Source organism: Electrophorus electricus, chromosome 9, assembly GCF_041902795.1.
Source record: "Electrophorus electricus isolate QZ-2024a chromosome 9, ASM4190279v1, whole genome shotgun sequence".
Classification (NCBI taxonomy): domain Eukaryota; kingdom Metazoa; phylum Chordata; class Actinopteri; order Gymnotiformes; family Gymnotidae; genus Electrophorus; species Electrophorus electricus.
The window spans coordinates 7,392,838-7,405,438 of NC_137505.1; the positions used below are offsets into that span (position 1 = coordinate 7,392,838).

General features: G+C 46.4%; 1 protein-coding gene across 3 annotated transcripts in view; it reads right to left on the reverse strand.

Annotated features, from left to right (window-relative positions):
* adcy5 (adenylate cyclase 5) overlaps positions 1 to 12,601 on the reverse strand; it is a 46,212-nt gene that overhangs the window by 26,987 nt on the left and 6,624 nt on the right. Inside the window, exon 1 of one of the 3 annotated variants that reach the window (XM_081720956.1) lies at positions 8,931 to 9,283. The exons of the other annotated variants lie outside the window; for them this stretch is intronic. Within the exon in view, the coding sequence (XP_081577082.1) occupies positions 8,931 to 9,164 (234 nt within the window). The 5' untranslated portion in view covers positions 9,165 to 9,283. Of the gene's footprint in view, positions 1 to 8,930; positions 9,284 to 12,601 lie in introns of those variants that run through there. 3 annotated transcript variants of the gene reach the window in all.

Genomic DNA, 12,601 nt, shown 5'->3' on the forward strand with positions numbered 1-12,601 from the left:
TCTGTTCCACGGGAGGATTTATTTCTGGTAAAAGCTTGTTGCAGCACAGCTGTGTCTTTCTTGGTCAGGAAAGGTGCAGCACCACCAGCCAAATCTGTTTTAAAGAGTTGCTGCTCTGGAATGGAGGCAGTGTGGGCCTTTGCTTCTTCCCAGCAAATAAAATGAAATATAATATCCAGTAGGACCATACAGAACAATAACAACCAGTAGTATATTAACCCAGCACATAACTGTGGGCCAGCGTCTTGAAGGCAAGAGTATTTTGCTAAAGTGAACATTGGACTAAAACACGCAAACGTCCACCTGTAACATTATCCCCTACCTATCCCTTGAAACCTTGTTCATATTTACAGTATTGTCTACACTGTCCAACATATACCGCTGTTCCCCTTGGAGCCTATAGAGGAAGCCAGAGGTAACACGTAGTAATAAAAGCCATGGTTTCTGTAGCACAGGCCAAAATTCTGGGATGTAGCATATATTAGTCCTCACAAAATGAGTCCATTCTTTTATTGGACCATGTCTCTCCAGCTGTGTCCCGAAGAGGTCCCTCACATCCACACCACCCTGGGACCAGCTTTAGTGTGACGCCTGATGGCGCTGATCCTACTGGGATGCCAAATGTCACTTTCTGAGTCACGCCTTTGAAGAGGGTCGCCGGGCCCATGGACAAGAAGAAGAAAAAGCATTTCAATTTTTCATCTTCCACTTCAAAAAAAAAAACAAAAAAAACCCTCCCTCCATATCATTGCTGAAAACATCAGTCATATGATCAATCACACGATGTGCTGAGCTTTAGGGTTCTTTGATGTCCGTAGTGGGTTCCTCAATCCAATTTCCTTCCACAACAATAAGAAACAACTGTGTATTGATAAACAGGTATGCAAGTAAACTTTCCAAAACAGACAGATACAGAAACATTGCATGCCTACAGCCACATCTAAATTACACACATTAAAGTCCAACACAAAATTAGAAACAGCTTGTGTAAATAAGGGAGGTTTGATGAGGGTCTAGTTGCAGACGTGACCAATTCAGCTAACTTCGTAATGATTAGGTATTTGGAAATAACTTGCGCACGTCAATAAGTATCAAAAAATGACGCAAAACGAGACCATTAGCTTTTATTGTGACCTCAGCCTGAGGCCTTTAATGTCCCATGATCGTAGTTTGACGATGAAGCACTCTTTGAAGTATTCTGGGGGGAAATCAAATCTAGACATGGCGCAGGGGTCATGGCCATCCATGCGTCCTTAAACACGCACTAAACAGCCTAGCCATAACCATAAACACTGGTATGTGCTAGTATACTGTACTATACTTAGAGCTTGTAAAAGATTATATGCAAGTTACTGGTCAATAGCAGGATTAATTTTATTTGATGAACAATGTACCATTTGATGCACATCATAAAAAGGAGTGTTCACAAGGGAGGGGAACAGATGTAAAAAAAAAGGTCAAATGCACAAATTCCCACACACACAATTTTGCACCACAAAATGTAAATTCAGGTTGCTGTGTAAATACGTCAGGACTGGGAGTGGATCAGAGAGCTCGTGACATAAAGCACTGTCTAAAAGGGAAGACGTGTGCTACGAGGCACATTATTCTACAAACCGATGCAAACGTTGCACTCTCAGCTCGAAACCGTGGAGCCTTTTTTTTTTGGTCCGCTTCTCAAGTCAACAGGGAAAACATATCATTGACGAGAGTTTCCACGGAGCATCAGTTCCTTCCATCTGTGCCAGGCACGGGAGCCAAAGGGATGAATATGCATCTCTCGAGTAAATCCACTCATTAGCTATTGTGATGATTTCCTGACTTAATGTGAAGAAAAGTCATAAGCCAGGCAGAGGACACTGAGCAGTGTACTGATAAAATCAGTACGCAAGAAATAGAGCCCGCGTGGCCGGGATTACCTCAGGAACAAAGCCGGCCATGTTATTCTCAGAGACTAGAGGTGATTATCTTTCCTTCACGAAGTAACATATATCAATTCAGTCTGACGATTACCATGAAAAAGCATTTAAGAAGACGCAAACATTTCACTTAACAAAGGAACACAGCGGAGTGCATTTACTATGTCCCAAGCCTGACTCAGAAGAAGGCTGGGTCAAGACTGCCGAGTAACGGAGAAACTGGACCTGTTCCAAACATCACCTCATCTCTTCGTCTCAATTAACACATTACTACAGTCCACTGTAAACAAGACCTGTCCTACAGCTGCACAGTTGTCTTCAGAACTGTAGACTGCTACAACGGGGACCTTCTGTACTGCACCCAGGATACAACCACTCTGAACAGTCACTAAATACAATTCCACCTAGTGTCTCAAATCGCATGGCACCCACATATATACCCAAATGTAATCTACTGACATTTGTTAGTGATGCATGCTTATCCTGACATCGCTCACTTTCACCCTTTCGCCCACATTCCGTATCCGTACGGGGACTCCGCCAGCCCTACTGTATGTAAGCTCCTACTTCTCCATTCCATGTTCCTTCCACTCCTGTGTTCGGAGCACCCGGAACTCCTCGGCCGAGCGACGGGTCATTGGACGGCATGCCCCGCCCATGCTGACCCTCATGCCGTGCTACCCGAACTTTCCCCCCGACGAGCCCTTGGCCCGCATTCCTGTGTCACGGCTGCCATTTCAAGCAGGGATGTGGGGAGAGAGAGAGAGAGAGGGGGAGAGAGGGAGAGAGAGGGGGAGAGAGAGAGAGAGAGAGAGGGGGAGAGAGAGAGAGAGAGGGAGGGAGAGAGAGAGAGAGAGGGAGGGAGAGAGAGAGAGAGAGAGAGAGAGAGAGAGGGAGGGAGAGGTCCCCCAGGTACGCCTCCGTCACAGACACGGCTGCCGATCCCACTCAAAACGGGCAGGACAATTCTCCACGAGACAAGCTGTTGCTAGGTGACGCTAACCACAATCATGCTGTTAAACTTTAGCAGACGTGATGTGCTAATGAATGTCATCGCCCTCAACCGCCCTGATCATAATCCTATTAAAATCGAAGACGACGTAACAAAGTTAGAGGCTATTCATTACGATCATAAAAATAACATTTCACACACACACACACACACACACACACACACACACACACTCTGCGTCATCAATGTGGCTTCTACAGCTGGCCGAAGAACTGACAAAGATGGCTGCCTAACTCTACCACTCCATCTTTCCGAATGAACATGTGGCAGAGGCTGTGAATGGAGACAAAGACAGACGAACCTGCCGACATTCCACTGTGAATTACTACCGTCACTTCCTGTGCTAGCCGGATGAAACGTGGAGGGGGAGCAGTCACGTCGCATGGTCTCAGGGCACCAACTACAAGTCCCTGAATTTCAAAACAGAAAAGCATTCGTCACTCCGGTCTCAGAATATTAAGTATACTTTTTCCTGCAGAGGTTACTGAACTCACTATTAGGTTCGCTGAGCCAACTAGGACTTATAACTCTAACACAGAGTCATACCTTTACCCACAAGATTTTTCCCTGACATTTCTATCCCCGTGTTGCTGAGTTTGGAACCCTTTTGAATGTTTCGGCGGTTTTCGGATGAGAACTAGAAAACTCTGCCTCCCTGAAACCAAACATACCATTTCTCTTCAGTTAAACTGTGTTCCTGTCTAAATTCTGTCATCAAACTGAACGGCAGTGTAAACTATATCACTTGCATTGCACCTCACTGCCAGGGATCGTTCACAGGGGTCTGTGCTATGGCTATGAAAGGCTCATATGCTTTATGTAAAGCAGCAGCTGGTACATTCTGATAGTGCTCCGCTCCTGATAAACAGGATTGCAACTGTTGGGCAACCTTTACACCGCTTGAGAACACAGTTCTCTGTTCAACTGGGCAGTGTTTGCAGCACAGAGCAGCACCAGCTCTGTCGGGCTTTTTCATCCGTTATTAATGAACACGTGTCCATCGGTGCCATTCTTGTGAGACTACCTGTAGTTTAAAAGGTAGCAAACCTATTAAAACATTATAAGGCAAACAAACATTGTGGCCTTCAAGCCGGGTATTTTGAATGGAAAACAGGCAGTTGTCCAGCAGTACAAACACCCAGAAAGACACATTAGCCTTCAGAAGTCCTAAATATCATGAGGGTCCCCACATCATCATGACGACCCCCTTGTTTCTCATTTTTTATATATACATATATTTATTTCCATTTAAAAAATGGCACAGGGACCACCACGTATTTGACTGGCTGTTCTGGTCATTTCTTGCCTTCAGGGAGCCTCTCAATGGGGCCTCTATGCTACTGCAGCCTGGTTGTTAGGCAGACTCCAGAAGCACAAGGCCACAGCCCTGCCAGACTCTGGGATCGTGGTTATGGAAGACCAGGTCAAAGGGCAGCACAGCCCACGGACAGAGATGCTTCCTAAACTAAAGCCACGCTCTCATAGAACCAGCTGACGGTCATTTGCATTTGGCACCAGCGAGGAAGTAGGCAGTTGCAGCGATTTTCAATTTAAATGTGAGGCTATGGAAATAATGGTTGTGTTTTTGTTTATGAAGGTGCGCAGCGGACCAACAGATCTGGACACAGTTTAGTTTTCCGTAAAAGTGCATGAAGACAAAGGGAAAGTGTGTTCCAGGCCGAGCACACAAAACACCCCCCGTCCGCTGCTTTCTTCGGGCGCTTTAAGTGTAGTTAAGCTGGGAGAACCTTGTGTGGTTGGCAGGTACCCCGCTGGGTGATGTCAGGGAAGGCAGCGTCATGTGCTCTTCCCACACTGCCAGAAATGCGACCAGCTATGAAACCGATCACGCAGTTCACGCAAAGCGAGGCGCTCCTCGCGGATGCCCAGGATGAGCCCACAGCGCTCCTCTTTTGTCAGAACAGGTCAACACTCTGATCACAAATTGTTCCGATTCTGTCCAAGCACTGAAAAAGCAGAAGAAAAACGGACAAATTTTGCAACATTGTACTGCACACGTACACTCCCTTTACGGTGGCGTGCCCTCCTGAGAAATCCCCAAGTCAGAGAGTCATAAAGAGAACAGGATCATGGGATATGTGGTTTTTCTGCGCTGCAACGTGTGCACACTCCTAAGGCACTTTCCTTATTCAGAACAGAGGCAGAGCAACAGGGATCAAACACATCAGACCACAATGGGTCTTCTGTCCTCCTAGATACCCATCACTGTCTCCATCCTAATCAGTGTCTCTCTTAGCAACAGCCAAACCAACCAGTACAACATCCTGGGCCTGGAGTCTCCAATACACCGAGGGGAAAAGCTGACAACTGAATCAATGAATCGCTGTTCAGAACTACACAGTAATGTAAATGTCACTTGCAGTCATATGATTTACTCAGTATACAGTGGTAAATGTTTTGGGTTCTTAAATTTAGTGGTGATTTATTTGTTTGTTTTTCTGCTAGTCTTCCTCTGCTGCAAATAACCTTTGGGCAGTTTGTGTTTATTTACACATTAAAACACCATATAAATTACATAAATAAAAACTAAAGAGAATGAATAATATAATACTGTAAACAAAAATTAATAAAAGAAAAAGTAACAATTATATTTTGCTTTCAAAAAATATACTAATTTTGGGATTGGTTCCTGAACCTCTTTATGATGTATGACTCCAAAAATTGTTTCAGCAGTCTTTAAAAACTTGTGCAATAATGCAACATGCACACAAACAAAGTGCATGGAAAAACACACACAAACTCTAGAAATGGGATGCCAACCAGAGCAGGTCGGCACTGCACTCCAAACGACTTAAAAGCACAAATCTTTATCACTATTATTAGCCCATCCCTCATATATTTAAATGTTTTACATGATTAATATTCAGAAATAATAGTAGTTTTAAGTTCTTGATCTTACTTACAGTACCAGGTATAAAGACATCTATGCGCCATCAGTGTTGAAAGCAAACCTTTGCCAGAAAATCATTCCATTTTAACTCTTCCAGAAAAATAGATGCTTCTGTGTGTTTATTAATATGTTGTACAATTCTGCGCTAAAATTAATGCACACAGGAAAAACATCATGGGAGCAAGGAAACAGCCTGAATTGCTGTTTTCATGGCAACCGCTGAGGCAAAGTCAGAGATAAACAGCAAATCTATTTTTAGAGTTAAGTGCTTAACGTCTTTTCAGAATTCACGTTTCGCCTTTTGATGCTTAATGGATTACACTTGCAGTGGGGCAGACATGTGGACAGACATGTGGGCAGACATGTGGGCAGTGGGCAGCATTGTTTTGAGCTGCCAAGTCCATATTACGGAGCGCAAAAGCTGCTAGCGCAGACTAGCTCTAACAAGGTGCAACGCAAATCCTCGTCATGGGCACTTACGCTGACAAACAAATGGCTTGTATAGCGAACATCCATTCCATTTACTGCATTAGTGAGACCCTGGTGACATGCCACAAGTTTAGAACTTGGAGTAATATACCAGGAATGCAGCCTCTCCTAGGAGAGTGAAAGCTTTAGGAATCCACAGGTCAGTGGATTCGCCCATCTACTGAGGTGCAGAGTGCAGTTTTTTCTCTCTCTGCATAAACCCAGAAACTTCAGACTGAAAATCCATGAAACTGTGCAATAAGACTTCATATGATCTTGGACACACAAAAAACACAATTGAACTACAGCCTCAGACCTCAGCCCTGCTTTAAGGAGTGGAAATTTGGCACAGACGAATTCTGAACCAGACACTGGACATGTTTTAACATGTTTCCAATGCTCTCACGCCCAGCCGCCCCAAAGTCGCCCGTTAGCATTCAGCACTTTAACGTCCGTCATGTGCCTGCCATGTATAATAAATCACATGGAACCCAAATGCGCTCAAGCTTACTGTTTTACAAGTTCCTAGAAGAAATGCAAACTGCTGGTACACAGACCATGCAAACAGCCAATGGGAGCACGGGCCTGGTGGCACTACAGAGGAGAGAGAGTGCCACTGTGCCCAGCGCTTCCTGGGTCTCTGCGGATTCTCACAGCGCACCCACAGGCTCTGAGAATAGCATGAATAACGTGTGGGAGGGAAGACATTTGTGACTTCTCCATGCCTGCGTCCAGACTTTGATCACCACCATGCTTATGTTTAAGGATTCCACTAAAGCACCGGTCAAGTTCTGCTCAGAGAGGCGCGTCTAATCCTCCAGATTAGACTTCATAAGCAGAGAGCAAGTCAGACGTCCAGCTGCGCCTCGCCCGGGCGCCCTGTAGTAGCATTGCTGGAGAGGGCGTCACTAAACAGCCTGCTCAAACGGCGTTTGTCAACGGCGGCGCCCGGAGCTCGGCAAGCTGCACGGTGGCACGCAGAGCCCTTTGGTCGCAGGCATGGCGCTCCACGCGAACACTCGAGGAAGGCGTGGCTGGAGAGAGATCCGAGGGAGACGGTCTGGACCACAGCGTAACGAGAAGCTTCGCGTACTGCTTTCCTCGGATCGACCCCCTTCTGCGGAACAATCTGTCATTTATGGGACGTTCATTTCAAACCGAATCTTAAGACAAGCAGCTCGCTGTACAAAAAGAGCAATGACTCAGACACTCGCACGCATATGCACGAACACGTACGGTAATATGCCCGCGTGCGCGCACGTGCCGAACCCCGCGCCACTCGACGCACAGCAAGCGTTCCAAACGTCTTCGGCGAAAGAGCCAAGATGGAATACAAGGGGGGGGGGGCCGAGTCATTCATAGTATCCAGTACATATTTATCTTGACTTCTCTCGCCAACCCAGCCAGTCCATCAACTGCAGGAGCGACTGTTGAGGTGTCGTTCAGTTGCCGTGGCAATGGTGCCGTGACTCGGCTCAGGTTAATCTCCATTGGCTGGCACAAACAAGCTCGACCTGCATACAACAGCCGCAAAAACCTCTTTGTTAGCAGCAGTTTAGCATGACACGCAGAGAACATAAAACACCACGCTGGCTTCTTTAAAAGGGACTGAGGCATATTTTTCCCCCTGCCGTACTCAAACAGACTGAACGCAAAGCGGAGAGGTAAAAATGACGGAGTTTTGCGTGCCGTGTCCAAGATGCTCGAATTGAGGTAATCTTTGGGTGAGGTACTTCAGGGATGTTCAAACAAACACATGCCGGGTTCATTTCAGACCTGAGAGTGATAACAGGCACGCATTTGTTCATGCTCTCAAGCGTATAAGCACCGGTATTCATTGCCAGAGCTTGCATGGATTAATGCAAACCATGCGGAAAAAAAACAAAGTGCTGTACACAGCTGAAACACATCACCATGACACAGCAAGACGAATATGGTGTGCTATAACGCACACATTACGTCAAACCAGACGAAGGATTTCTGAACTGTGCCTTAGCTTCAGCGTTTTACATGACACCGTGTTATGAGTATAATAACGCATGAACGTCGTGTGTACTTAAGATGGAAAAGCCTACAGTGAGTGAATGAAAGGATCAAGGACAGAGCGATCAGAAGGGTGCCCTTCCTCAAGAAACTTTAGATACAAATCTAGAAGGTTCTCTTTGCGTAACAGTTCACAGAAAATGACCCTCGAAAGAGAGGGAAAAGGAACGTAATCCCATTCCTTCCCAACAGTCAGCTAGAGCACGACGGTCTCTACTCGCCGACTCATTAACCTCTGCCCATTTCCCAGGCCACGTCACGACCGGAACGCCAAAGGGTGTGAAGAGTGAGCCTTACGCAACACCACGTTGTTGTGCCTCTCCCGGCCTCCCAGTGCCAAATCACACGGGCGTGAATCAAAAGTGAAACAGACAGTGCTCAGTTGGGTTCCCTGGGTGAAAGAGCACCGTGCATTTTGGCCCTCATCCGTCTTGCATCTCTGTATCCTCACGCACATCATGACTGGACTCCTGTTTTGCCATGCATTTATTACAGTATAACTATCAGAAGTAATATAACCCCATTCTGATATGCAAATATGATCTCAGCAAACATGTAGAGACTGTGGCTCTCTTACGGTAGTCCAGGTGAAAATTGACGCCACACCCACGGTCTGCGTCCCGATTGCTCCGAACTGCGCTCCGGACTGCGCTCCGGACTGGGCTCCGGACTGGGCCGCCTTCGCCTGCCTCCGTTCTCCACCAGCACGGCTTGGAGCCAGGGCCCCCGGAGCGCGCGCCTGGTGTTGTTTGTCACGCGAAGCCACGGCAGACACCCTATGATTGCCGCACGCATCCCGGGACATGGACATATGGCCTCGCCGTGGGTCTCCCTTAGCCGCGCAGCTGGGAAAGCGTTCACGCTCCCTTTCTTCCACACGCCGTCCGCGCGCCAGCCCCGGCACCGCACCGCGCTAGCGGCAGACCCGGCCGCGGCGGGAGGGCTCCTTCTGGAGATGACTTACAGAGGTCTGGGGAGCAGTGTAAAGGCTACAACCCGCAGCTGCAGAAGAGGTCTGAGAAAGCCCGCAAAGATGATGTTTTCTGCTTCTTCTGACCCCAATTCACTGAGTACATTGTGTTTTTTACTCTGCATAATACGTTTCTGCTATGTTGCACTGTAGTGCTCATAGAAGGGCCTCTAAGAATAACAAGATTAAGGGTTTAATATAGTGATATTACTATATATTACCACTGTAACACTATAAAATAGTATCGTTACCTAAAATGGTTACATGTAGGGTTTTATACTATCTATTTATTTAAATCCTGGGCTCTATAACAAGGATTTTGGTCCCTACAAAGGTCATCTGAGAGCTGTTATCAGTACGATAGGAAAACTCACCAGCTGACACACACACCGTTCCCAGACCGTTGAGACATAATCCTGCTACAACAATATCTTCCATTTGTTCAGAAACGACACCGGGACAGGTGGGGTCAAGTGGACTGACCGACAGTGCTTTACTCAAACTGTCCCAACAGGAAGTAGAAGACTGAGCTTATAATGTATTTTTACCAGCGTCGGACCATGAGACGTGGTAAAAACGGCTGCCTCTGGAGACGTGAACCCTGAGAGTCTGGGAAATATGGGAGCAAAATATGTGCAGTCACGGGGACACACACACACACAAAGTTCTGCTCCTGTACATCCTAGAGCATTGTTTTCGCATTAAAGCTAAAACACATAAGGACATAACTGCAGAGATTTAGGCAGTGTCCATATTAAGGACTGCGCAAGGTGAAAATTGAGAATCAAGTCATGGCTTGTTAAGGGTGGGGGCTGTTAAATTAATAACTCTGATGACATTCATGCCCAGCAGACTAACTAAATGTAATCAAATCGAATCAGCTACAGTGCCATCCACAGAAAGATGCACAACTGAAGAACAGTATTAGCAGAAAGTGGCGTTCTGATGAGTTATCTCGTCTGGAGTCTTCAACCAAACTCTGGCTGCTCTTGTAATCATATTTCAAACAGGGAAGAGGAAAACCACAATATTTTCCCAAAATTAGCTTCCCTAGACAAATCTTACTTGACTGTCAACATTAGATTGGCATACATTTTTATGCATAGCATATAGAAATGTATTCATGCACATTTGTCTGAGCGCACGCACACACACACACACACACACACACACATATATACTTTCTATGAGTAACCAGTAATGCTGATCTACTTTATTAGATAAACTTTATAAAATTCCCAGAACTCGCTAAACCCTCTCTCTCACCATCAAGTTAAGAACAGTCAAGACAACATTTAAGAATTCAATTTGATAGATTTACATTTTGTTACATAAGAATTCCTCCCAATCAATATGAAACTTGTTTGAATCATGAACTTGTGTGAAGTTAAAATTAAGTTGATCTAAAGACTTCAAATCTACCCTATATCTATAAATTCAGATCCAATTTACCAAATTTTGTTAATGATTCACACATTACATTCTCAACTACACACTCGCTGTTTGTTGTTTTTCCAGTCATATTGCATGCTCTTATGTTTACACTAGTTGGCATATATACTGACTTGTCCAAATCTATTTTGGGGAGGAACGGAATCAGCATGACTTCACTTGCTGAACGGTGGCGCGGCTGGAGTTTTCGCCCGAACCTCTGCTGGCTTCCAGCTCGCTGACGAGACCATGCTCACCACTGACCCGGTCACGGTTCCACTGCCCTCTCGTTACGCTGGTCCGACGTCTCACTAAAACATGAGTCACGTACTATTTTTGTCCGATCGAGCGGCTACGGCATGTGGACTGTATTTTATTAAACGCCGTTTGGCCTCAACCTCACGGCGGCCAGGAACACACGATGCACTAGGAGAGGGCCTTCCCGTGACCTGCTATACAACCAACGGGGCAAATGCATGAAAGCATTTCTGAAAACGAAGCTGAGACTTAAACGATAAAATAAAAAGAAAGATGTCTTTTCCAAACACTGCAGTCGTAGCGGTTCAGCGGAGCACAAACCCCCAAGACATTTGAAGGAGGAAGATCATGGCATGCATTTAAAAAGGGAACATTTTTTAAATTTTGAGTACCATGTACTGTGGACCAATTGAATAACTAATACCTAAGGGGATGATCTCATGAGTTCTTAGAAAACTGAAATGACTGCATCAAAAGGTACTTCTGGGTTCAGCTGCAAAGGTGTCCGTGAAAATGCCTGTAGAAAAACGTGCAGCTCGGTAGGAGCGGCAGGACGCTGGCAGGACCGAAGGAAAAAGCTGTTAACGTCCCGAAATCGGCACGTGGCAATGCCGCCCTGGCGCTCCGGCAGCTGCTGAGCGGCTCACAGCTGGCGGCGTGTGAAAGCCGCGGGCCTCGAGGTCCGAGTCAGCATTACACCTCAGGACCCACCACAACCTTGGGCTCTACAGGGCTGGCGTGTCAGAGAACACCGCACCAGGATTGGGAGCGCGAGTGTACGGAAGACTGGAGAATTCTCAAATCTAGATGAAACCCAGTAACACTTAGACATTTTATTGTGGCTGAGCAGGATTTACTAACAAGGTTCCCATCGTTTAAGAAGACTTTCCAAGTTCACGTCGGCGTTCGGCGTAACAGGTTGTGAAGCCTGCGTACGTCCGCTACTCCCACTGAACCCGAATGAGACGCAGGAGAGATCCAATCTTGCGAACAACTCCCCGTTTTGTCCAGAGGGCCGTAAAAAGTGGCTTTCCCGGTATATAGTCGTATCAGAGAGAGTGGAAACAGAGCAAGTTTCCTACGGTCATCTAAATATTTATCACATCACATGCTGGAGGGAAAAACAAACAAACAAAAACCATATAGACTGAAGGCGGCGAGCAGAACACTCCACTTCGTGTTAACGACAGGAGTTTGAGATGAGAGAGCCAAGCCTTTCTGAAGTGGCAGCGGGACGCTTCGCACAGTAGCCGCATTCTCACACAGAGGTCCAACAGACGGCGCATCTGATCCCTGCGATAATAGGTCATATGGGGTCACGTAGAAAAGGATGTCTTTTCTCCTCTCGTCCTGCAAGGCCTGCGTGAACAAAAACAGGGCCGTGACGACAGCACGTGCGCAGAAGGGCCGGTCGGATCGGAGCGAACTGTTAAATCTGCTCCGCGCTCTCGGACGAGGGCATTCGCTAAACAATAGCATCGGTTATGTGGGTGAGCTAACCTTTTGCCAAGGCCAGTTTTATAGCATCTTTCAGAAAGCTTGTCACTACCAGGAGGCTTCTAACATCAGGATTTAGCATTTTTCCAGCA